Source organism: Myiozetetes cayanensis, unplaced genomic scaffold, assembly GCF_022539395.1.
Source record: "Myiozetetes cayanensis isolate MyiCay16 unplaced genomic scaffold, myiCay2020 scf1, whole genome shotgun sequence".
Lineage (NCBI taxonomy): Eukaryota > Metazoa > Chordata > Aves > Passeriformes > Tyrannidae > Myiozetetes > Myiozetetes cayanensis.
In genome coordinates, this window is record NW_026086604.1 from 97,526,870 (window position 1) to 97,550,143 (window position 23,274).

General features: G+C 41.1%; 1 protein-coding gene across 6 annotated transcripts in view; it reads left to right on the top strand.

The window, feature by feature from the left end:
• Positions 1-2,670: 2,670 nt before the first annotated feature.
• Positions 2,671-23,274, top strand: part of CDK13 (cyclin dependent kinase 13) — a 47,943-nt gene continuing 27,339 nt past the window's right edge. For 5 of the 6 annotated variants that reach the window (XM_050330219.1, XM_050330227.1, XM_050330215.1 and 2 more), the window contains exons 1-5: positions 2,671-4,399; positions 14,435-15,040; positions 18,641-18,808; positions 19,090-19,229; positions 21,117-21,287. In XM_050330219.1, coding sequence (XP_050186176.1) covers positions 3,207-4,399; positions 14,435-15,040; positions 18,641-18,808; positions 19,090-19,229; positions 21,117-21,287 — 2,278 coding nt within the window. In that variant the 5' untranslated portion in view covers positions 2,671-3,206. The remainder of the gene's footprint in view (positions 4,400-14,434; positions 15,041-18,640; positions 18,809-19,089; positions 19,230-21,116; positions 21,288-23,274) is intronic. The other variant, XM_050330205.1, reaches the window with a different exon arrangement.

Below are 23,274 nucleotides of genomic sequence, written 5' to 3' on the forward strand. Positions count from 1 at the left end.
ACAAAGTTATAGCTTGTTGTGGAACAACCATCTCTTCAGCATTCTGGTTCTCACACCACTACCAGTGCCACTGCCAAAGTCTGATCTGGCTTTCCTTTCTCTACTATTTGCTCTTCCCCACTGAGCCTCGTGGGAACAAGATGTAACACATCTTGAATTTTCTGGCTCTTTGCGAAGCCAAAAATTGGCACTATGCCATCCATGACTTCGGTGCTTCTGAAGGATTTTACTCTCTGTAAAGGATCTGTTTCAGGTCTGCTTTGTTATGTCAGGCAGGAATCTATGAGTTTCTGTAGGTTTCTACTGTCAAATCCTATGCTGCCATCGCCTGTTGGCTGACAGCTGCCAACACTGACATGATTGCTGTTGGCAAATCCCCCTACAACCTGGTGTCGCTAATTTCCAGGCAGAGTAAACTCCCTGTCATTAGCAGCTTAGCTTCTAGTTAAGCTTCTCTGACAAGTCATGGGGCTCACTTCACATAGAAAACGCCAGCACTCCACTGCTAACGACTCAAGTCCTTCAAATAACATATTCCTGCTCCAGAAGTGCCAGCTAATGCTCAGGACTAAATTAGAAATTGCAGCCCATCTTGGATCATCCATACCTGCCCTGTGTAATTGTCCACAGTCTCCACAGCTGCCTCTGTGAGAGGTTGCTGGCTTCCTGGGTTCTATTTTTGGGATTTTTTTTTAACATGCCAGAAGCCTGATGGTGCACTGGCTTTGCCGAGTGTGTTGCCACACACCCTGGAGAATCTCTTACGAGTCGACGAGCATTCATGTAGACAGTGAGCAGCACAGGAGTCCAGCAAAGCTGAGAGCAGTCTCCAGGCCACCGTGGAAAGATAAGCTATTCCACAAGAGCCACAGATGGAATCTGTGCGGCACAGCACACAACACAGCTCCTGGGAAGATGGGAGGCATGTTGCTTCTGACCCCCACGCCCTACAGTATTTTCACGAGGCACAGCATATTGATAAAGAAACACAGTTTGGCAAAGTATAAACATGTCACTGCCTAGGTTGGAGCCATCCTCCTTGGACAGGGACTTTCTCTCTTTCTATCCTATAACACTGTTATACAATCGAAAAAAGGAGCGTGGCTGTTCTCCACGTCACACGTGCCTTAAGAGAAAGCCTGAAAGTGCATGTGTGTGTGTGTGTGTGTGTGTGTGTGTGTGTGTGTGCATAACTACAGAAATATGTAATGAATGCTTTGATAGCAACGTTTGTAAAAAATATGAATTGGAACAGGGAGGTGATGGGTGAAGTAAAGTAACACACTTGTGAAAGGAGGTTTGCTGGAAGCAGATGATGCACAGGACCTGGATAAAGGAGTGCTTTTGCTTGGGTTTAGAAAAGGAGAGGAAATGATTAGAGGCATTCAGGAAACTGAAATACAACAGTGAAAAACAGGTGGGTTTCTGTGGTTTGGTTCTTCATTTTTGCACTGTGTTCTACAAAGACAAGTAAACAGTATCTATGTAAGCTAGCTAAGAACAATTAGATAGCAAGGTGGCCAGAAGACTATTAACTTCCTAGGGAAAGACAGATTCTGCTTTCAGGGCACTCACAACGACATTCAAGATGGTATGGCAGATGCTACCAATGGAAGAAAGTCAGCCCAAGAAGGTGAGTGAAGGAACAGGCAGCAGAGTCACAAATCCAGTCAGAAAATTCAGTAAAACCATGAAAAATCAAATCGATAGAGAGGGCAGAAAAAGAGAAGAAACAGCTCGAGACTTCTTTACAGTAGGAAATCAGAAATCAAGAAGCTAGGAAGGAAACTTAAAACGTTTTAAGTTGAAGTTAGTTTCAGTACTGTAAGACAAAAAAAAAAAAAAAAAAAAAGATACTTTTCAGGAAGCAATGAAGTGGCTTCACTGTTGAGAGGTACACATGCCTTCTAACGCTGTAATTCATTAGGAGCTCTCACTCATCCCTTCCCCTTCAAATCCATAAGCAGGGCCTACACAAAATAAAAGCAGGGAAAACCACCTGGAAAGCAGAGGGTTCCTACGCTGCCTCCCGCAGCGCCTGCCCCGCTACAGCCCACAGGACTGAGTCAGGATGGAAGGGACCACACAGCAGGTCATCTGGTCCAAGCCCCCTGCCCAGACAGGGTCATCCTAGAGCACACTGGTGAGGGCTGTGTCCGGATAGTTCCTGACTACATCCAGTGAGATAGGCTGCCCTCTCTGAGCAACCTGTTCCAGTGCGCCGTCACCTGCACAGTAAAGAAGTTCCTCCTCACGTTCAGGGGGAACCTCCTGCGCACCAGTTTCTGCGCGTTGCCTCTAGAGTGCGCTGGTGGCAGAGATACGGGGAGCCCTGGAGGACGCGCAGTCCCGTCCGTGGCTTCGCTCGGGGCCCTCCCCCCGACTCCGCCATCTTCGCCGCCCTCGCCGCCCGAGGGGCGGGCGCGGCGCCGTTCCCGCGAGAGCCGCGGTATCGCGAGAGCCTCCCGGGACGGACGGGGAGGGGTAGACGGTAGGTGAGATCTCGCGAGAGCGGGTGGCTCTCGGGCATGCGGGCGAAGCCGGCGGCGTCGCGCGCGATTGGCGGGTCGCGCCCCCTCTCCGCGCGCCGCCGACCCCGCGCATGCGCCGCGCGGAGCCGGGCCGTGTCCGTGTTCCTCCGGTGCGGGTGTCAGCGCGCGACACCGCCGAGCCCGCGCCCGCGCCCCGGGCACCGCCGCCGCGGGCACCGTCACTGCCGCCACCGCCACCGCCACCGCCGGCAACGATCCGCCGCAGCGGGGCCGCCCAGCGCCCCGGACACCCTGCCGGGGGGCGGCCCGGCCCGGCCTGACCCCGCCGCCCGGCCGGGGAGCGCCTGAGAGAAGAGAAGCAGGAGGCGGCCTCGCGGCCCGCACCCGGTGTCCGTGTCCCCGGCCGCGGCCCAGGATGGAGTGAGGAGGAGCCGTCGCCGCCGGGAGACACTTCCGCGTTGCGGGAGAGGCCGCGCCGGCCTGCGGGGCGCTCCCGGTGCCGCTCCGCCGCCGCCGCATCAGGCAGCGCCCCCAGCCCCGGCCCGACTCTGTATGTACCGGCGCGGCCCCATGTGAGGCGGGCGGGCGGTGCGGGAGCGAACGAGGCCCCGGCGCGGCCGCGGGGGGTCGGTCCTGGTGCGGGTCCCCATGGCGCCCTGAGCGCGGCGGCGGCGGCGGGTTCCTGGGCCGCGCCCTCGGCCGTGAGCGAGCTCGATGCCGAGCACCTCGGACGCGGCGGCCGGCGGGAGCGGGGGCAGCCGGGGCTGGGGCAGCGGCGGCAGCGCGGCGGTGGAGGCGGCGGCCGACAAGAAGCGGCTGCACCACCGGAGGCGGAAGCGCTTCGCGGCCCAGCCGCAGCCGCCGCCGCCGGCCCCGCACCCGCTGCTGTTCCCGCTGCTCCAGCCACCGCTCCTGCAGCCCCCGCTGTTGCAGCCGCCGCTGCCGCCGCAGTCCCTGCTCTTCCTGGCGGCCACCGGCGCCTCCTCCTGCTGCGGGGACGGCGGGGAGCGGAAGCGGCCGCGGGGCAAGCGGCGCTCGGGCTCCCGGCACAAGCGGCGGCGGGGCCGCGGCGGCGGCGGGGGCGGCGGGGGCACCCAGGAGGCGGAGAAGCGGCGCGGTAGCGGCGGGCTGAGCACGCTGGTGGAGGAGTACGACGACGTGAGCTCCCAGTCCGAAGGGCTGCTGGGCAGCGGCGCGGCCGGCGGGGGCAGCGGTGGGGGCAGCCCGGCCTCCTCCTCGGGCGGCGGGACCCAGCGGCAGAGGAGCGAGGCGGAGCGGAGCGGTCGGTCCCGGCGGGAGCACCGCGGCAGCAGCGGGCGCTCCAAGGAGCGGCACCGGGAGCATCGCCGGCGCGGCGAGGACAAGGCGCAACAGGAGGGGGCGGCGGCGCCCGGCCGCGGGGCACCCGAGCCCTCTTCGTCCTCTTCCAAGTCCCGCAGCCGCCACAATCACACCGGGAGCCAGGACCGGGAGGGACTCAAAAGCAGCAGCGGCGGCAGCGACAGCCGCAGGAAGAGCTCCCTCGCCTCTCCCAGCAGCGGCAGGAAAGAGCGGGAGAGCAAAGCGCATCGGAGCCGGACTAAAGCGGCCAAGGAGCCGCCGTCGGCTTACAAGGACCCACCGAAGGCTTACCGCGACGACAAGCCCGAGCCCAAGGCGTACCGGCGGCAGCGCTCGTCGCCCAGCCCCGGTCGGGACGACAGCCCCCCGTTGCACCGCTCCTCACAGAGCCAGCGCGGCCGCAAGTCGCTCAGCCCGGTGAGCACCCGCTCACCGCTCAGCCCCTACAGCCGCCGCCGCTCCCCCAGCTACAGCCGGCACAGCTCCTACGAGCGCGGCGGGGATGTGTCGCCCAGCCCCTACAGCAGCTGGCGCCGGTCGCGGAGCCCCTACAGCCCCGTTATCCGGTGAGTCCGGGATGGTGGGGGGGGAAAGGAGGAATGGGAAGGGGCTTGGTATGTGGAGGAGGGTAGTCATGGCTCGGGCTGTGATGCAGGGAAGGTCTGAGAGGTGCAGAAGGTCTGAGAGAGCAACAGTCCCTCCCTCTTGCGCTCTTGCTGCCGGAAAGATGGGGCGGGGGGAGGGGGAGAGGGACAAGTAGTACAAAGGTCTTCCTGTCTTGTCCCTTGGGGATAAAAGGAGACGGGGTTGCTTGTGTCTGTAACACTTCTGCGTCTAGTTTCTGTCCGTGGGAGACCACCTAGCTGGAGAAAGGCTTTTGAATGTAAAAAGGGCACGAGAACGTTCTAGGAGGAGAGTGATTGAAGGAAGATGCTTCTTGGAGGACAGGTTTTCTGAAGGACCAATTTTGATTTTTAAATCTTTACTTATAAATTACAGGCGTTCTCTGGTATATTTTTATGTATTGTACTGCCCCATAAAATAGGATGCGTATCAAATTCATTTGGTTTTGGTTTAATTCCCACTAATCTAAAGAGAGAACAAGCTGATAGGCAATTTGTGTTTACAAGTGTTTCTTGTTCTTTTTAGAGGTCTACAGAAAGACTTAGACTATCTGTTTTGCTAGGAAAATGAGTCAATGTCAAGATTTGTTAAATTGTCTTTTTTGCTATGCACAACCAATGAAAAGAAATGTAAGCTGTTTTTCTAGTAAGGTGTACATGAATACATTGGATGTGTGTTTGCGAGTAATTTTTTTTTTTTTTCAATTAGGTGGGGACTCGGGGTGTAAAGGTCAGCACTGCATGACTTTGAATTTTAAATGGAGAGGAAATGTGGGCTGTATCTTTCTAATCAGTACAAATTGTGTGGTGGAATTAAATTCCACTAAACTCTTCAGAATATTTTAACCTGCAGCAAAGTCCACTGGGATTAAAGTACTTGTTTAGTATGTGTTTATAACTGAAGATTTTTATTTCCTACATTGGAATCCTACTGTTGCCTCATTGTTTATAGGTTTACGTAAATTCATGTCTGGACTTTTAATTTTAAATGCATCAGCCTATTTGTCGTTCTACGGGCAAGAGTTTTGTTTGCAAGGCAGTTACCAGTTGTCTGGGAACTGTTCTTTGGCGTTTCTGATGAGTACTTTGTGTTGGTTTCCATTGGGGGTGTCCTGCAGTGTATCCAGGGAACATGCTGAAGCTGTTCTTGTGTTTCACTGGCTTTTGGTAGAATCTGCTGTCTTCGGTGTGCTGTTTAAAAAGTGAAGTAACAAAGCTGTGTCCTACTTTATTCAGAGAGTGGGAGAACAAAGCTGCTTTGGGATAAAAATAGTGATTGTTTTAAAGTGTGGCTGTATGCAACAAGTTTGTATACGAAGTGTTTCAAGCAGAAAACAATGGAATTGATCTGAAAAACAGCATGTTGTTCACTGCGAGTCTGTTAGAAGGGGTTAAGGCTACACTTTCAAAATTATTTGAAGAATAGCATATCAGGAATATTATCTGCATATTTTGATTTAAATACTCTAGGAAACAGGTTATTTTTTGTAGTTTCGTATATCCTAGAATAAGAAAGCTAATAATGATGAGCAAAATTATGTATGTGAGACTTGCCTGTAGGAATAGCTGTATTAGTCACATTGACAGCCCAGTTAAGCCTAGGGTTCTGTCTTATGCCCTGACTGATCAGGCTGTAGTCGAGTTTTGTAGGAGGATTGTGTTTCTTTTTTTCTGTTGGTAGTGGGTCTGTGATTTTGAAGCATGAGAGCTTAAATCTCCTAATTTTTCTATTGACTCTGTGGTGAGCAAATCTTTGAGCTGCAGATCTGTTCCTAGGAGTTAGCTGTGTGACTTCCCACCTTCCTTCCTCCCTCCAGTTAAACTGTAATTTGCATCCAGTTTTTAATTGCTTACAGATAAATTACTCGTTGACAAATGCAGACTGTCAGGTTTGTTGGAGGGAGATTGGAATGGTTAAATGAAACCGAGAGGTTGCTATATGTAGAAAGAAATGTTGGTCTGTCCCAATGGTGCACCCAATGCAAAAATATAATTTTCACAGGAAACAGAAGAAACCAAGAAAGTGTGAAGATAAACTCAGTTGTTCATAGTGTTTACTAGTTGTGGAGAAATCAAAGCTAATGGGTTATCTTTTACTCCTGTATAGCTATTCCATATTATGTGTATTGCAGTGGCAGTGGGGAAATAAAGATGGAAGGTTTTTGTACTGTTGTTTTAACCATTGAAAACTATATCATGATCACTTTGTTGGACTCTGGTACTACAATCAAAATGGTGAACATTTTTGATGTCCTTTTTAAGATATAGTGGACTTAGGCTTGATAGGATATTACAGTTTCACGAAGGCAACAGCTTTTTACAGCACCTGTCTTCTTCATCTGGATGATTTAAAGACTTAATTCTGGGCTTATATCCAGCTGTAATGGTGTCAAGACAGTAAGAACTTTGTGTGTGACTGAGTATTCCAGCCTGCAAGTCTTTTTGCTCTTTTCATCCTATGCCTCATATATGTCTTCTCTGATGTTATGTAAATTATTTAGTTATTTTGGTGTGTAGAAAATAAGAACGAAGTGGTTCTAGCACACTTGGAAAGCTCATGTTTTGGGTGCTGTTTTTTTCATCTGAGTGTCTGAGCTGCTTAGGGAGAAATTTCTAGTGAACAACTGAAGAGAAACAAGTGAAGTCAGCTTTGCTCATTTGAAGCAGCAACAGTGCCCTTGAGTGAATTGAGGTTTGAATTGCAGCAGTGAACTCTGCCTGCTGTCTTTAGGTGATATTCCCTGGATGTGGGTTCTGAAGAGAAGCAAAGGCAATGGATATGCGTTCCACACTTGGTGAATTCTTTTTGAATGGCAAACTAATTGCCTTTTCCATTATAATAGCAGGAAAAAATTGTGGTTTGGACAAACTGAGTGTTTGAGCTGTTTTCACCTGTCTAACAAAACTTCTTTACTTGCTGATGCTGGATTTGTATTACTCTTTTTTTCCTGTGGATGGAGTAACACAGATGTTCTAAAGCAACACATGCATATTTTCAAAATGGAAATTCTCTCAAAAATATTAGGTATTTATTTCCCTACTGATAAACTGACTGAATTAAAAAAAATTCACAGCCAAACCCCATGGTTGACAAAATAAGCAGACACAGTCTCTCGCTTCCTACAATTTCATTCTACACTAGTTTTCAGAGAACTATTTTTTGTAACTTCAGTCAGGTCATATGTTATGTGATCACACATTTAATTCAGTTAGCAGTGCAGATGAATAATCACATTTTTCCAAATTTGGATACACCTACCCATCTGCTTAGATAAAAGTAAGTAGGTGGGGCACTACTAGCACAGTACTACTATGTACATGGATGTTACTTATAGGAAAGACACAGATTTCTTTTTGGTACTATGGAACCATCTCAGTCTTTCTTAGTAGCTAGTCTGTATAGTGAGGCTCTGCAAAATGTGGATGATTTATATGCAAAACCACAACAAGCATAGAAAGACGGTAAAATACATATTCAGCTAGTGAATGCCTACTCCATGGAGAAGACATGGTTTCACCCACTGATATGAAAATATCTTTGATTCCAGTAATTCTAATACTTTTGAACTTGAAGGAGTAAGACAGTTTGACTTTTTTCTCCCCCTTGATTGGTGGAAATAAGATTTTTTTTTTTTTTTACTTAAAACTCTAATTTTGTTTAGCAAAACTGTATTTTGCAGAATTTAAAATGGGACACTATATTTTTACTGTTTGGAGTAGCTAATTTTTCCAGTGAATATTGAAACTTCCACTCTATTACATATTCTGAATTTATTAATATTTGTTTTGTTAATTGGCAGTGACCTTTGCCTTTAGCCCCAGCCATGCTGATGTATCTTTCCTTTTCCTGGTTGGTGCTGCTTCTTTCCTCATTGTGGGAAGGGACCTCATTTGACAAATTTAACTTTGTCTTTAGAACACAGCTTTTGAGTTGACTTGAGTTTTTACTGTGTTTTTTTTGTTTCTTTTTTTTTTGTTTGTTTGTTTTTTTTTTTTTTGATAGGACGAGTTCTTATCTGAAAATATGTGTTTCTTAAACCTGCTTTATAACTCTATAAAAGCCGAGCTCATAGTTTTCCTGTATTCCTTTGCTGTATGTATTGGAGACCCTTTTAAAGATTTACAGTTTGAATCAGTAAGGGAAGTTATATAGTTTTCGTGTAGAAAGCAGCTGAGTAGGGAGTTGTTCGCAGAGCTGCTTAGGATGCAACCTTGAGCTAGGGGCTAGAAAAAATAAATAAAATTAATAAATAAGGTATCAAGTGAGGGAGTACTATTACTGTAATGGCTTTAAAAAATGAATTATATGTTTGCCTGCTAGTGCAACATGGAAGAACTATACTGTGGACTAAAATGTTTTGTCAAGGTGGTTTATGTTAGTGAATGATTATAAATGTCTTGGAAGATTTGCAATGAAGCCAGTTGATTAAATTTAGGTCTCCCTTTTCAAATACAGTATGACCTTGCCTTGTAGTGGAAATTGGCAGTGCTTAGTCGGTAGTCCAGCACTAACTGCTGGTAAATGAAGGAGCTGGGCTACGCTGCTTATTTTAACCTCCTTTAGACTGTTCAGTTTCTTGTTTTCCCCTTCATATTCTCGTTAATCCCTTTGTCAGTAACCTTTTGACAAGGCATAACACAAAGTTATTTCCCTTGTTCAACTTCATGGGCCCTGATGTTTTCTGAGTAAAATACTGTTTGCATTTAGGTAACAGACAGTGTAGCTGGCTACCAGCATGTTGGATTTTGCTTGCTCTTAAAGCAGTTAAGAAGAAAAGAGGTTTTCAAGTTCACAAACATGAAAAGATAACACATGACCTTTCTGATTTTGTAATAAAATGTAACTTTTCTTTGGTAATAAAAATAGGAGTATTGGAATGGGACAGAAAGAAGCAGCTAGAAAAGCAGCCAGGCAAGAACCTTATAAGCTGAGTGAAATATGTATTCCTGGAAATCTGACATATGTAACTGTAATTTTGTTTCCTCTGTGCTTGCAAATATTGATAGTAAAATACAACAGTCTAACATGCTATTTCAAATTCTTTCATTCTGTGCTTGAGAATGTGATTTTACACCAGTAGACTTTTTTTCTTTGTTAAATTCATAAATAAATTGACTCTTTGGTGATTGATTAGTGAACCATTGAAGTGCATTAGAATGTTGCCTATAAGGAAGGCATTTTTGTTGTTCGAAAAGTGGATGAAAGCAGTGCTGAGTTTTGGTTTCAGGGTAACTTCCTTACTAGTGCTTTCTTCCTTTATCACTTTCTTTAGATCTGCCTCTTTTCATACATGTTTTGTAGATAATGTCTTGAACTTTTTTTTTCTGTTTTCATTTTATAGCTACACATAATATTATGTAGTTTCTTCCACTTTCCTTTGCAGCTGATCTAGCTGTTGTCTCTGGGGAAGAAAAAAAAGCAGCCTTTGAACTTCATTAGTCCTAGTGATACTTAAGGTCTCTAGGCAAATTGGTTTTCTTTTTTCTTTTTCTCTCTCCATATATAAAAACATTGAAATCTGCATATTGTTCAGAAGGGGTTTTGTAAATGTCGAGAGGTCTGGCAGTTCTCTCTGTAGGGATCTAAAACTTTGTGGAATGAATTGAAGATGCTCATAGGAGACTGGCAGTGGCTGTGTGTGGCAAAAGTAAATGAGGCAGAACTTCTGGGTGCAGATAGGGAGAAGCATCAAAGGAAACTTACCTGAAACAGTGGCTTCTTATTAGTCTGCCCCCATGTGTGTTATGGGAGATGCTGGTACTTTTGTTTAAGAGAGTGGGATGTGGCCTTTAGGTTTAGTACACTTCCCGATCTCTCTGTATTTGGGGAAGTTTGAATTGTGTTGTTGGATTTATTTGCTGTTTGCAGCGCAGTTGTAGCCACTGTTCTCTTGTTCCATTTTACTGTGTTAAAAACAAGCTGCTGACTAAATATGAAATAGTTGGTGGTGGATGTCAGATAATGCATTTTATGTGTATGTGTATGCATGCACATTTAACAGCAACCTGCTAGAAGACTGAGAGGGGACTGTGTAATTCATATGTCTCTACTGGTGTCTTTTCAGGGTCCCAGTAAGTGGTCTTGTTAAATGGCAGACACTGGCTGTTGTGTGAGCCCATTTCTGTGCTGTTAAGGCTGCATCCTTTATGTCACATGAATCTTAGCTCTGAACAGAGTGAACTGGCTGGTTTTATTATGTATAAGGCAATATTTCTCCACTTTGAGTGCTGTATAAGCATGTGAACATGTCCGTAGTTTTGGATTTGTGCCATTTTTATAGACGGAAACCTGTTCATAAGTTGTCTAGCCTGGGAGGTTCTCTTGGGACTTCTGAACTGCACAGATGAAAGTGATAGTTGAGTGTTTGAAAAGATCATTAGGCTTCTGCAAACAGAAGATTTTATCATTGTGACTTGAGTAACTAGCACTTTGACAATTGTGCTTTTTACTTAAGGTTCAGCTTTTGTCTGTTTAGTTAATGTTTTTGCTGTAACTCTCTTGGGTTTAGCCCAGTGGGTTAGGGACAACAAGGGATTCTTGTTAAGGTCTTTGGGATGCCAAAGGAAGTTTCACTTTATTATTAGCACAGACATGAACTATGTAATATAACAAGTCTTTTTTTTCCTGACATAACCAGTGAAAAGTTTTTGGGAAAATTTAACCAGTGCAGAGATTATAATTAGTCAACATATTTGATAACTAGGCTGCTATCATTTTGATCTACTGTTAAGGGCTGTAATAACTATTGGGACTGAAATTTAAATATTTGTATGCATGTGTATTTGCTGTCTCCATGCATGAAAAAGTATGCAATTGTCATTTGGGGTGTGAAACTCAGGATGCAGAATGGTTAGTATGTTTTTTGTGTGTGTGTTTTTTTGTTTTTTTTTTCTGTTCTGAGCTTGCATAAATCCATGTTCATGTCCCAGACTCTCTTGATTGTTGGTAAAATACAGACATGAATCCACTGTCAATTCTTTACTTCCTTACATGTTTGTTTTTGAAGGAAGTATAAAATTTTAAGTTATTTTTTGGCCTAGCCTTCCAAAACTGTCTCTTCTTCACCAAGTTATGGTAGCTGATCAGGTGATCAAATTAGTTTTCACTAATTTGAACAGATTTTTTCATTTTATCCTTAGTAGTGAACTAAGTGAACCTGTTTTATTTTGTACCAAAGTTGAACAGAAACAGTCTTATAATCAGGCATAGTGTCTCGCCAGCTGCCTTATTTTAAGCTGCTACATCTCTTTTCAAGTGCGTGTGGAAATACATCCATGTTTCTGTTTGTTATATTGATTACTTTCTTAATATTAGACACCAATCAAAACAAACAAGAAACCCAAAAATATACTTATGAAGGAAATAGATTTTGAAACCTTTAGGGCATGTTTTAAATTTGGTACAGGTTGCAATGCAGTCCTTGGGATAGAGGTTGTATTCCATTGGTAATGGGAGCAAGTGTCAGTTTAAATAGCTGATTTATGAACAAGATGTGCAAGCAAATGTTTTTCAAGACAGGTCAGTGACATCCTTGCAAATGATGCACCATTTATAGAAGTGGGTTTAGGGGATTATTAGCTTGTGCTTGATGCTGGAGAAATATAATTATACTGATTCTACAGGGGGTATAGATCTGTAGCTGTAACAAGTCTTGAGACTGTAATTCCTCTCTGAAAGTCAGACAACAGTGGGAGGGAGCTCTGGCCTAACATTTGAAGTGCATGTATTTTATGGTTGTATCAGCCCTCCCTTTTTCTTCCTGCTACCCCATCTTAACGTTGTGTAAAGGAACTTTGTACCTTTTTAATTTTACTCCTCTTTGGCCAAGCCTCTGAAAATTTTCTGTGGTATTTAGTACTTACATTTTTCAAAATAATAATGAAATAAATGCCTTCGGCAAAATAGTTCATAAAGGAGCAGAAGTGAGTTTTCAAGCAAACTTTTCTGATCAACATTATGATTTTATTTGGTGTATGTTTGATGTGGACATTAATACTTCTTTACTGAAGTGAACCAAATGTTAAATTTTTGTTGAAAAGTCAGAAAATTGTAAATATTTTTATTAAAGTGTAAAAAAATTATTTTTTTATTATCATTTTGTTATTACTATCTGTCATTGTTATCCTGCTGTGCCAGAAAATCCTATAAAACCTACTTCCTGGCACAGAATTGAACTTTGCTGGTTTCCAAAAGTTGTCTTCATCTACAATTTGATTTTTTTTTTTTTCTTTCAAGAGTCTCTAGCCATTTGGATCAATTTCAGTTTTACCTACAGAATTTTAAAGTTTGTGCTTAGTGCATACACATTGTTTTCAGTCACTTCTTAATTGATCTCATGAAGACTGATAAGAGTTCCTGTGTTATAAAAAGAAAAGAGTGTAAGTTTGGAAATTAGTAAATATTGCACACGGAATAGAATTATTGTACCAGATTAAGTATTTGTTCAGTTGAAGCATTGGGATGTAACTTCGTGTTTTGATAATTACAACTGAATTAATTTGTCACTAAAATTAAATTGTGTATGGGGTGGATAGTTCTGATCATAAGGACTGTAGTTGGCTTCCTCTTTGTTTGTTTATTGGTTTTTGTTTGTTTGTTTGTTTCTTGGTTTGGTCTGGGATTTTTGTTTATTTTTGTTTTGGCAGCCTCCATACACTGGTGCTATCTTTTGAACTCTGAAATTCTTCTCTTTCCAGGAAGTCTTATTTTTGCTATTGCTTGATACTTTTTTATTTGTCCACTTGATGAATATTGTTTTTTTTAATCCTGATTATACTTTTTTCTGCCCTACAATTGCTTAGCAAAACAGATCTCCATCAAACTTTTATCAAAAAAATACTTGTAAATCTGATTAATATCCTTCCATACTTGATATGGTAAAATGGATCAAACCTCCTACATTTAATTTCATTTATTTCATAATATTTCTGTGTAGTAGCAGTGGATTAGGCTACTTTACTTGTTCCATGCCTTTCACCTCAATTAATTTTTTTCCCTTTACGTTTAAATGAAGAACTAATTCAAAACTACTACTAGGCAAATTAGGAATATTTTGAAATTTTGAATGAAAAAGTCATTAATATGAAATGATATTTTTGTACATTAAAAGTTTACTTTTCTAACTGTTAAGATTGCCCCCCTGCACACACACCTGCCCTCATTCTAGGTTGTTTTCTTGATATGATTTTGTAGATGGTTTAAATATTTTTTCTTTCTATTAGTTTCTGCATTCAGATGTTGTTATAACATAGGCTCACTTGTGGATTAGGTTTGCTTATCAGTAGCTGTAAACAAGTATTAGGTACTTGTGTTTTTTTGGGGGGACTTCTGTTTGCTTTTGTTTTTAAAGTGCACAATTAGATTTCAAAAAAGGAAAGCTAAGATTTTTTGCTGTCTTTTAGTTGGTTATATTGTAGCCCTTAGTACTCTTTTTTTTTTTTTTTGATTATCTTATTTTTAATGACATGAAAGTGAAAATTAAGTTCCTACAATTACTGGTTCAGCATTGAGTTTAGATTTCTCTTCCACTGTTAAAAAATTAATTTCAATTAATTGAACTCTGATTATGTAGTCAACTGAATTTTTCTCAAATACTGTGTATACTAAAGGTGTTTGTACAAGTTGTATAGGATGAGATTTTCTTAAAGGAGAAAAATATCTCTACGTAGTGAGGAAAAAAGAACATTTCTATCCTTATATAGGTATTTTTGTATTTCAGTTTTGTAACGGGAGAAACTACATCTAAAGAAAGTTGTAATCTTTTCTAACAACCTGTTTAGGTGTAGAATTTTCATTGATTAACTATAATTTTTTTATTTTTCTAATGCACGGTCTTTTCTATTTTGTAGACTTCGGTTTATTCTACAGCATGGTGATAATAGTTGGTTTAAAAAATGTAGTTTGTCAAAAAAGTAGATATGCTGGGAAAGCAGCTAGACTTAATTTTAACTGGATTAATTTTTACTTTCTTGGAACAGGAGATCAGCAAAATCTCGAAGCAGAAGTCCATATTCATCAAGGCACTCGAGGTCTCGTAGCAGACACAGGTTGTCTAGATCCAGAAGTCGTCATTCAAGTATTTCTCCTAGTACATTGACTCTGAAGAGCAGCCTGGCTGCTGAGCTGAACAAAAACAAAAAAGCAAGAGCTGCTGAGGCAGCCAAAGCCAGTGCAAAAGCTTCCAATACGTCAACACCTACTAAGGGAAGCACTGACACTGCTGTAAGTGCACCTCAAGTGAACAACGTAAAGGATCTGAAGAAGATCAAAACTGAGCATACGCCTTCTCCAACCAGCAGTGCGACTCTGAAAAACGACAAGGCAAAAGCAAAGGTCTCACTTCCTGAAACAAAAGGGGAAAATAATTTAATTGCAGACAAAGTTACTAAACAGAAGCCTGCAGCAGTAAAAGAGAATAAATTAACTGTTGTAAAACAGCCACTGGTCACTGTAAGAGAGAAAAGCAAACAGAGTGCACCAAGTGTAGTAGCCAAGGAAAAGGATCGAATTGTTGCACTTCCAACCTCCACGCTGCCACCCTTGCCTTTGCCTCCCACGCTGCCTGAAGACAAAGAAAGTGATAGGTGAGTTGTGACAGAGATTTGCTTTTGGGGTTGTCTGTTCCTTTTCATTGTTGTTATTATTGTATGTTCTTTGTTGTTGTTGATATTGTTGTTACTTCCTTTGCAAAATAAATACAAACCTATTTGCTGGATCAGGTTGGTGCATTATGTGCTTTGGTTTTGCTCTTCAGTTGTTTAGCAGGTGATTATTAGTTAGGAATTTGATCTTAAAAATAATCACAGAGTCACAGAATATGCTGAGTAAAGGGCCCCACAAGGGTCGTTGAGTCCAACTCTGGGCCCTGCACAGGACCATCTCCAAGAGTCACACCATGTGCCTGAGAGTATTGTCCAAATGCTTCTTGAACTCTGTCAGGTTTGATGCTGTGACCACTGCCTGGAGAGCCTGGTCCAGTGCTGGGTGAAGAACCCTTTTCAAATATCCAACTTAAACCTTCCCTGACACAACTTCAGGCCATTCCCTTTGATCCTGCCACTGAGAAGAGATCAGTGCCTGCCCCTTCTCTTTCCCTCATGAGGAATTTGTAGACTGCAATGAACTGGTTCTTGAAAAGAGAAGGATTTTGTGTCAGAGGAATCTTTCAATAAAAAGTGTACTGAAGAGGTGATTTAAAATTGCTGCTATATAATACCTTTGGGACTAATGTAAGAATGCATTCAAGGATTCAAGATTTCAAGGTTTGTGTGAACATAAACTTCTGGGGAAAAGTTGAATTCAGCAGCAATATGTGAAAATTCTTTATTTAGCTGGAGTTTGGGGTAAAGATTACTTTTTCCTTTGAAAGACAATTGTTTTATAGCTGTGCATTATTTTAGTGTAATTTATGTCATAGTTCAGTAGTATTATAATACAGTGTGCACAATGGAAGCGAGGTTCATGGCTTATCATTTGTGTCAACTTTTGAAGTGTAAAAAATGGCCTGTAGTGAAGAAATTAATTTCTGTCTTCCAAGTATCATATGGGTTTTGACTGTATTGAGTCTGTTCATAGTCCAAGAGAGTATGTGCTGTGATTTGCATTGGAAAATTATGCTGTTAGGCTGTAAATTACTATTTTTCTTTTGGTTTGGTGATAAGAAAAGTTACTTGTGCTTTTAGTCATGGTGTTACATGCTTCTCATGTTCGCAAGAAATTGCCGTCTCACAAGTAAACCAAAAATGTTTAGCTAGAAGTGTAAATGTTTCTCTTGTGTTTGCTAGTAGTTTAATGCTGTATTAGGCATTAAGGTGCATAGGAGACCTTGGGAAATAAATGCAGCCTAACAGTATTAGATACATTCCTCTTTTACTACTAAAACCAATCTTGTTTCTTGCCCTTCAGCACTGTAGCAAATGGAATACCTGTGTGGCGAATGTACGATTGCATTTAAATGTGTGTAAGAGCCATCCTGTCTAGGTAAATGAGATTCCTGACACTGTGAGCAAGATTCACTCTTTTAACTAAAAACTAGCCTAACTAGTTTAACTAAATATAACTGGCATTGCAGTATTAATTGCAATAATATGAAATGAAATTTCATATTGAAGCTGGCTAATTGTTTCTGATTATTATTTTTTAATGTAATGCCTGTTTAAGTTTATCTAAACTGTACAGAGGAGTTGAGCTACAATTAAGTTGTGGCTCTTTCAGCACTGAGTTCACTCTTTCAAAAAAAACAACCAACCCTAATGCTTGCAAACAGCTGCATTAGAAAGATTAATGACAAGTAATAAAATGTCTTTTATGCTTTGCTTAGTTTTGCCTATAGGATGTTATAAACTTCAGATCAGAATAGTTGTAATTACAAGTCATGATAAAGCTGAAGCCATCAAAGGAAAAAGATGGATGTTCTTAAGAGTGGAGGAGGACAAAGGTATTTACCTTGGGCTCATAGTTACTGTGGGGAGACTGTGCCAACAAAGCAAGCTTGATGCTATTCCACTGTGTAAGTTAGCTGAAAGGGAAAATTGCCCTGGTTGTCAGTGATGTGTGATTTACAGACCTGAAAAAAAAGACTGCTCTTGGCTGCCTTTGTTTTCATATACCACTTTAAAACTCTGCTTCAGAACCCTTCATATGTTATAATTTCACTCATATTGAAATTTTGGGGGCAAAATTGTGAGAGAAATACAAATATATGAGCTTCAAAACCAAGAGTTTTTCATTACCATGATAACTGCATGCACTATTCTAATGTGGTTTATTCTTTATAGCATGTTAACCATTTGTGGTAAAGGCAGTATATGCTTTTTTCTGATGGTTCTTTAAAATTGGGCAGTGACAGCTTGAGAAGTGGTAAAAGACATTAGTGTTCTGTTTTCATAGGGTAGCACAGACACGTGCAAAACACTGGAATGCTTTATTTGACCGTATAAAAATTGCTAATTGCAATTAAAATAAGAAAAAATACATGCGTTCTCCATGGTGGGAGTTGGCAAAATCCTTCCATTTACAAAAGGATACAGAAGGATACTGCTTTATCTGTGAAACTAAGCAGATAGGAAGTTGCTTAGAAAAACCTTCACATAGAAGGATGCTGACATTAGAATAGTGTGATTTGGCAAGTGTGGCTGTCTTGGGAAATGTCCCCTCAAAGCATGACTCAGTTTTCTTGATATGGTGACAGACTTTGAAATTTCAAGAGTGAATACAATGAGAGAGTCCTCTAGGGGAGAAACAATTATGTAATTATGTGAAGGTTAGAGGTGGTCCTAGCTTTAAAATTGCTGGGTATGCAGTATTGCACAAATTTTGCTAAACTAAAGGAAGTTCTGGTTAAATGGAACCACATGCTTAAAAAAAATTCTGCAGCAAGTATGATGTTTTCAGACTTTCCCCATTAGAATAGGAAGAGCATCTCTCTAAGATCATTGTGTTTAGTAATTCCTGAAATAATACATTGCTGTACACGTGTTTGGGGATTTTTCTCTAGACAGAGATTGACAGTATCTGTTGTCAATTGGTAAGATATCAGTAATGGCATAAAAACATCAAGTAATTTTTTTTCATCTGACATTTTTCCACTTGATTTGCATGCTTATCACTACAAAGGTGTTAAATCTGGGATGTTTTCAGCAGATGTATGAGGTTAGAATCTGTAAATGAGGTGGTGTGGATAGTCTGGTAATGCCCTGCAGTGTTACTGTAACCACGAAGCTCATTATCTGTGGAGACCAACTTCACAGACAATTGGATTAGCATGATCTTCTCTTTTATATGAGAAGTCAATCAGAGTACAGATTTTACCACTACACTTGATGTCTAGCAGCACCTGGGCTCTAAATATTCTTAATAGTCTAGGCCATAAGCTTGGAAAGAAGCTTGTGTGGCAGAAGTCTGGCCTGGTAAGGCTTCCTGTGTCATCTGACCTCAGCTTTCACCAGAAAGATCTGATTTTACATGTCTGTAGAACTGTGGTAGTTACCTGTGCATCTTCCAGAGAGCTGTTTGTGAGCCTGTTATCCAAATCCTGCAAATTCTAAGAGCAGAGATTTCAAATGTTGGTCCATTGATAGTCTGGAGTGTATTCTTTAAAAAAATTAATTCTAATACATTTTCCTTTATGCATATTAATATTCTGCTGTTTTGAACTTATTAGCAAAACTGTGTTTTTTTAATAGTTTGCGAGAGAATATTTCTGTGAAGTCAGTTAAAGAAACAGAGAAGAAACTTCGCCATCTGCTCGCAGACTTGCCACTTCCGCCTGAGTTGCCTGGGGGAGCTGAGGTACCCAAAAGTCCTGAAGAAAAGAAACCAGCAGTTCAGTTACACAGCAAGAGAAGACCAAAGTATGTTTATTAGACTTTTTAAGCCTATCAAGCAAGTAGAAATGATAATAGTTTCTTTAAAATATATTCTTGTCAATAGAATTATGCTTTTTAATGACCTTTTTTAATATTAGGGAGGCTTGACTCAAACTGTGTGGTTTATTGCCACTTAATGGTAGTAAGACAGTTAACTAGTAGTATTTGAAATAGTTAGCATTGAGGATTCTTCGAAGTTAAGACAACCTCTAGATATTCTTAGAATAAGAATAAGGCTATATTCTTAAATGTTTGTTACTTTCTAGAATATGTGGACCACGACATGGTGAAACGAAAGAGAAAGAAATAGACTGGGGAAAGCGGTGTGTGGATAAATTTGATATCATTGGTATTATTGGTGAAGGCACTTATGGCCAAGTTTACAAAGCCAGGGATAAAGATACAGGTAAGTTCAAAAAAGTAAATATAATCCTGTAATTTTAAGTGAATGGGATGGTTTCGTTTTAGTTTTCATTTTATATTGAGTAAAATTTGTGGTATTCTGCCCTCTAATGTTTGGAAAGTTTTTAGTTGCTGATGTGTTTGTTCAGTTTTAAATCTAGCATTTGTTTAAATGAGAAATCATTTGCTGCATTGGAAAATCACTTATCTGTAGAGCTGCGGCTGAAGGCAAACTGAGTAGCCTTAAATTCTGATTCTTATTTCTTGAGTTTTGATGCTGTGTGCAGGATTGAACTAGTGGAGACTGGTTTCTGGGGAAACTGTATGGCACCCTAGATGGATGGGCAGACAGTAATGAAGTTTGTAAAGGGATGTGAGAGGGAAAGAAGCTATGCAGGAGATTTAGTCATTGTTGTCCTTTGTACTCCAATAGTCACTAGCTGAGAGTAAGAAGAGAATCTGCTTCTGTGCAATACAGCCCTGAAGAGTTGCATATTGGGTATTTTCCTTGCAGTATAACTGACTTTACAACAGTATCATTATTTTTGAATTTCTTGTTCAACTGAAATGAGCAGTCACCACTATGATCCACAAGAATATTGTCACTACTTCTAAATAGAAATTGCATCCAAATTCTTCATATATGCTGTATGTTGCTGGATCATTTTATGTTCATTTAGTAGTTCTTTCTGTTGCTGCTTGCCCTCCTGGCTTATTTGCACATGCTTTGAATGCTGGATAATTTTCTACTTCAGCAGTAGCTGAATCACATAGGACCACACACCAGCCTCAGTTCCTTCCTTCTTTCTGATCTCCAGAAGAATAAGCAGTGTAATTATAATTCCTTCTTCATTCTTTACCTATGCTTGTCTCAGTTTGCAAATGTGAGAACTAAAGTTGAACTGTCACAGATTTTCACCTTGAGAACCATTGCAAATCATTGTTAGTTCTTCCTGCTCTCCTGAGATTCTGTTTGCACATTTCACTTTTTAATTCTGCCATAACCATATTGGCTCTTGGGTAAACTTCAGATTATTTGTGTGTGGTAGTCATTTCTTAACTTCCAGTAGAAGTTGCTGCTCTCTGTATTGAATGGCCCATACAGATAGAGCAAACTTTCTGTTAGCTTTGGATTCAAATCCTCTGCAAAGAGTGGCATTAAGGCAAGTGGATGTTGTGTCATGCTGAAATGTGATCTCTTCCAAAAGTATCACATAAATTGCTGTAGGATAAGTAGTTTTTGGAGCTAACAAAGATGTCTGTGCTGTCAATAAAATTCCAAGAACAAAATGCTTGAGCTAGAATATAGTCTTTAGATATCCCCCCATCAGGAGTAGATCATACTCCTGTCACTTGCAGAATCCAGTTTTATCCAGCCCACCCTGCAGTAAAATAATATGGGAAATTTCTCCTCACTGTAAATATGGCAGTGACCTTTCTGCTTGTAGAAAGTATTCTGATGAATTTAGTCTTCTACCTCATGTCTTGAACTGTGTAGTATTTCTGGCTAGATACATACATTCTGACCTGTGGAGATGTAGTATGAAGAAACCCAGAGCAGTCACAGACCTCTGTCTCCAAAGCTACTGTTGATAATGACTCTTGATTGGTAGGCATGGTATGGAATATCGGGACAGGTGAGTGAGGTATGCAGGAGGAAGAAGATAGGCCTTACAGTGAGTAGCTGAAAACTCATTGGTAATTTTGCTTCATGATGTGATGCTGATTTCTGTTCAGCATAATGTTTGGTGCAAGCATCAGAATGTTGACTTTGTAGTCCATTCAAAAATAGTAACAAATGGGAAGGGTTTTACTAACAAACAAACAAATCTAATACTAAAATCCTGTGGTTTGATTGATCTTAATGGTTTCTATTTAAATTTTCTCATAGGGGAAATGGTGGCACTAAAGAAAGTACGTCTGGATAATGAAAAGGAAGGGTTTCCAATTACAGCTATTCGAGAGATTAAGATTCTTCGACAGCTTAATCACCAAAGCATTATCAACATGAAGGAAATAGTGACAGATAAGGAAGATGCTTTGGACTTCAAGAAGGACAAAGGTATGCACACTAGCAGAGGGGTAGCTCTTTCTGGACCTGTTCTTAGTATTATAGTCTGCTATGCTGGATTTGAAGTTAAACTTCACTAAAAGGTACGTTTCCAAATCGTGATGCTTGACAAGGGATTTTATTTTTGATTTAAATACAAATAGAAGTCATTTATTTAAATCACCTATGCCTTTTGCTCATAGAAACATTTTCTGCAAATATTTTGTGGTATAAAAAATGTACTACCTGATTCTGGTTTTGCTGGAGGGGAACAGATAGATGTTTATCTCCTTGACACCCATGGGTTATGGAGGCCATCAATAACAGGAAACTCTTCATTGTGAGCTTTTCTGACCTTTTAATTTTTGTAGTATTTTCTCGTATCGTTTAGAGTATCGTAGGCTCAATGCTGAAGAGATATTTTTCATTCTAGGCCTTGTTTTTGTTTGAATTGTGCTTCAGTTACTTTTTTTATGGTTGGGCATGTGTCTTAAGGGTTAGAAGAATAAATTAAAAGAATGAAATGCAAGCCTTGTATAGTGCTAGTGTTTTTCCCCAAACAGAAGGCATGCAGACTTCTACTCCTTTGGTTCCTTCAGTTTTAAGTCTGTTTTGTTGCTGCAACCTCCTTAACTTAGAGAATCAAGCAAACAATTAAAATCATTCAGTGTTGTTGCTGGGTAATTTTGGTTGCTGGTTATTTTGCCACTGGAGGCTGTTGCCTCTCAAGTCCAAGTCTTATAAACATTTCCAGGGTATTTTAAGTGTCCTGAGGGCAATTTGTTACCTAGTTCAGCTGAGGATGGTGTTTGTAATGTGGTACCTGTGCTTTCTTCCCTTCTCTCTCTCTCCCTGAGTTTGTACACAGGAAGCCCATCACCAGTGCAGGTAGAAGATGCTGTGTATGCTGCATAGCCAGCAGAAGCACCAGTGATGTTGTGATGAGTCACAAAGTGGATGTCAAAATTAAGCAGGAATTAGTTTGGATTTTTTTCCTAGCATCTTTAAGGAGTATAATACCTTGAAGGGTATACAGCACTAACATGCTTTTTTTGGTTTGTTTAAAAGTAGTAAGCGTCTATCAAGAGAATTTTTCTAGAATTGTGTGGGATCAGTGGTCAGCACTTACACTAAATACTGACAGTCTGCAACAGCCAGTTCAGGCTTTGTATGTGAATCTTGTACTAAGTTTTAATTAGGTCTAACCTACTTGGCTAATGAGACCACACTGAGCCTTGACTTAAAACTTAATGACTCATTAATTAATTTTCTCCCTTTCTGTTTGGTGCCATGTTTAGAATTGAATTGTAGATTTTTTTGCTGTCCTTCAAACTGTGTGTCTCATTAATTTCAAATGTGGAGTTTTTTGTCCGTCTGTATTTTTGATAATAATTTCAATTTAATTTCTCATTCTTATTTAAACAGCCTATTAAAACAATTACATTTTCTGAATATTTGCAAGGACAGGGGCTTCTCTGGAGATGCTAGAGTAGAATTTATTTCTGACAGTTGATTAAGTCCTGATAGTTTTTTGAAAGCATTAGAAGGATAATGAGACTGGTGTTCCGTCTCGTCTGTGAAAAGATGGAAGTTGTGGGGCTTTTTCAGGCACTGTATTCTGTATTTCTCTAATGAGTAGTTCATTGTGAGATGGGGATTTATAGCTGAGTTGTGGCCAAATTGTAGTCTGTGCAGGGAACCCGTGCAAGTGGGAGGAAGTTTGATAATTTTCACAGTAAAGTGTTGCAAATGTAAAAGTGGGCTGCTCAACAAGGAACCATTAGAAAAGTGGTAGTGATATTTTAGACAGGCAGAGCTTACAGTAGAAGCAAAGTGTTTTGCTCATCTGATGAATATGCTTCTGCTTAATATCTGTTATATGTTTACCTTAGTTTTGAAATATAACCTGGAAAACCCTGCTGATATCCCGTTTGTGAGAGTAGGGAATGAGAACATGTTTGCTAACACATTTCTCTAGTTAGTATGAGTAAAGTTAATA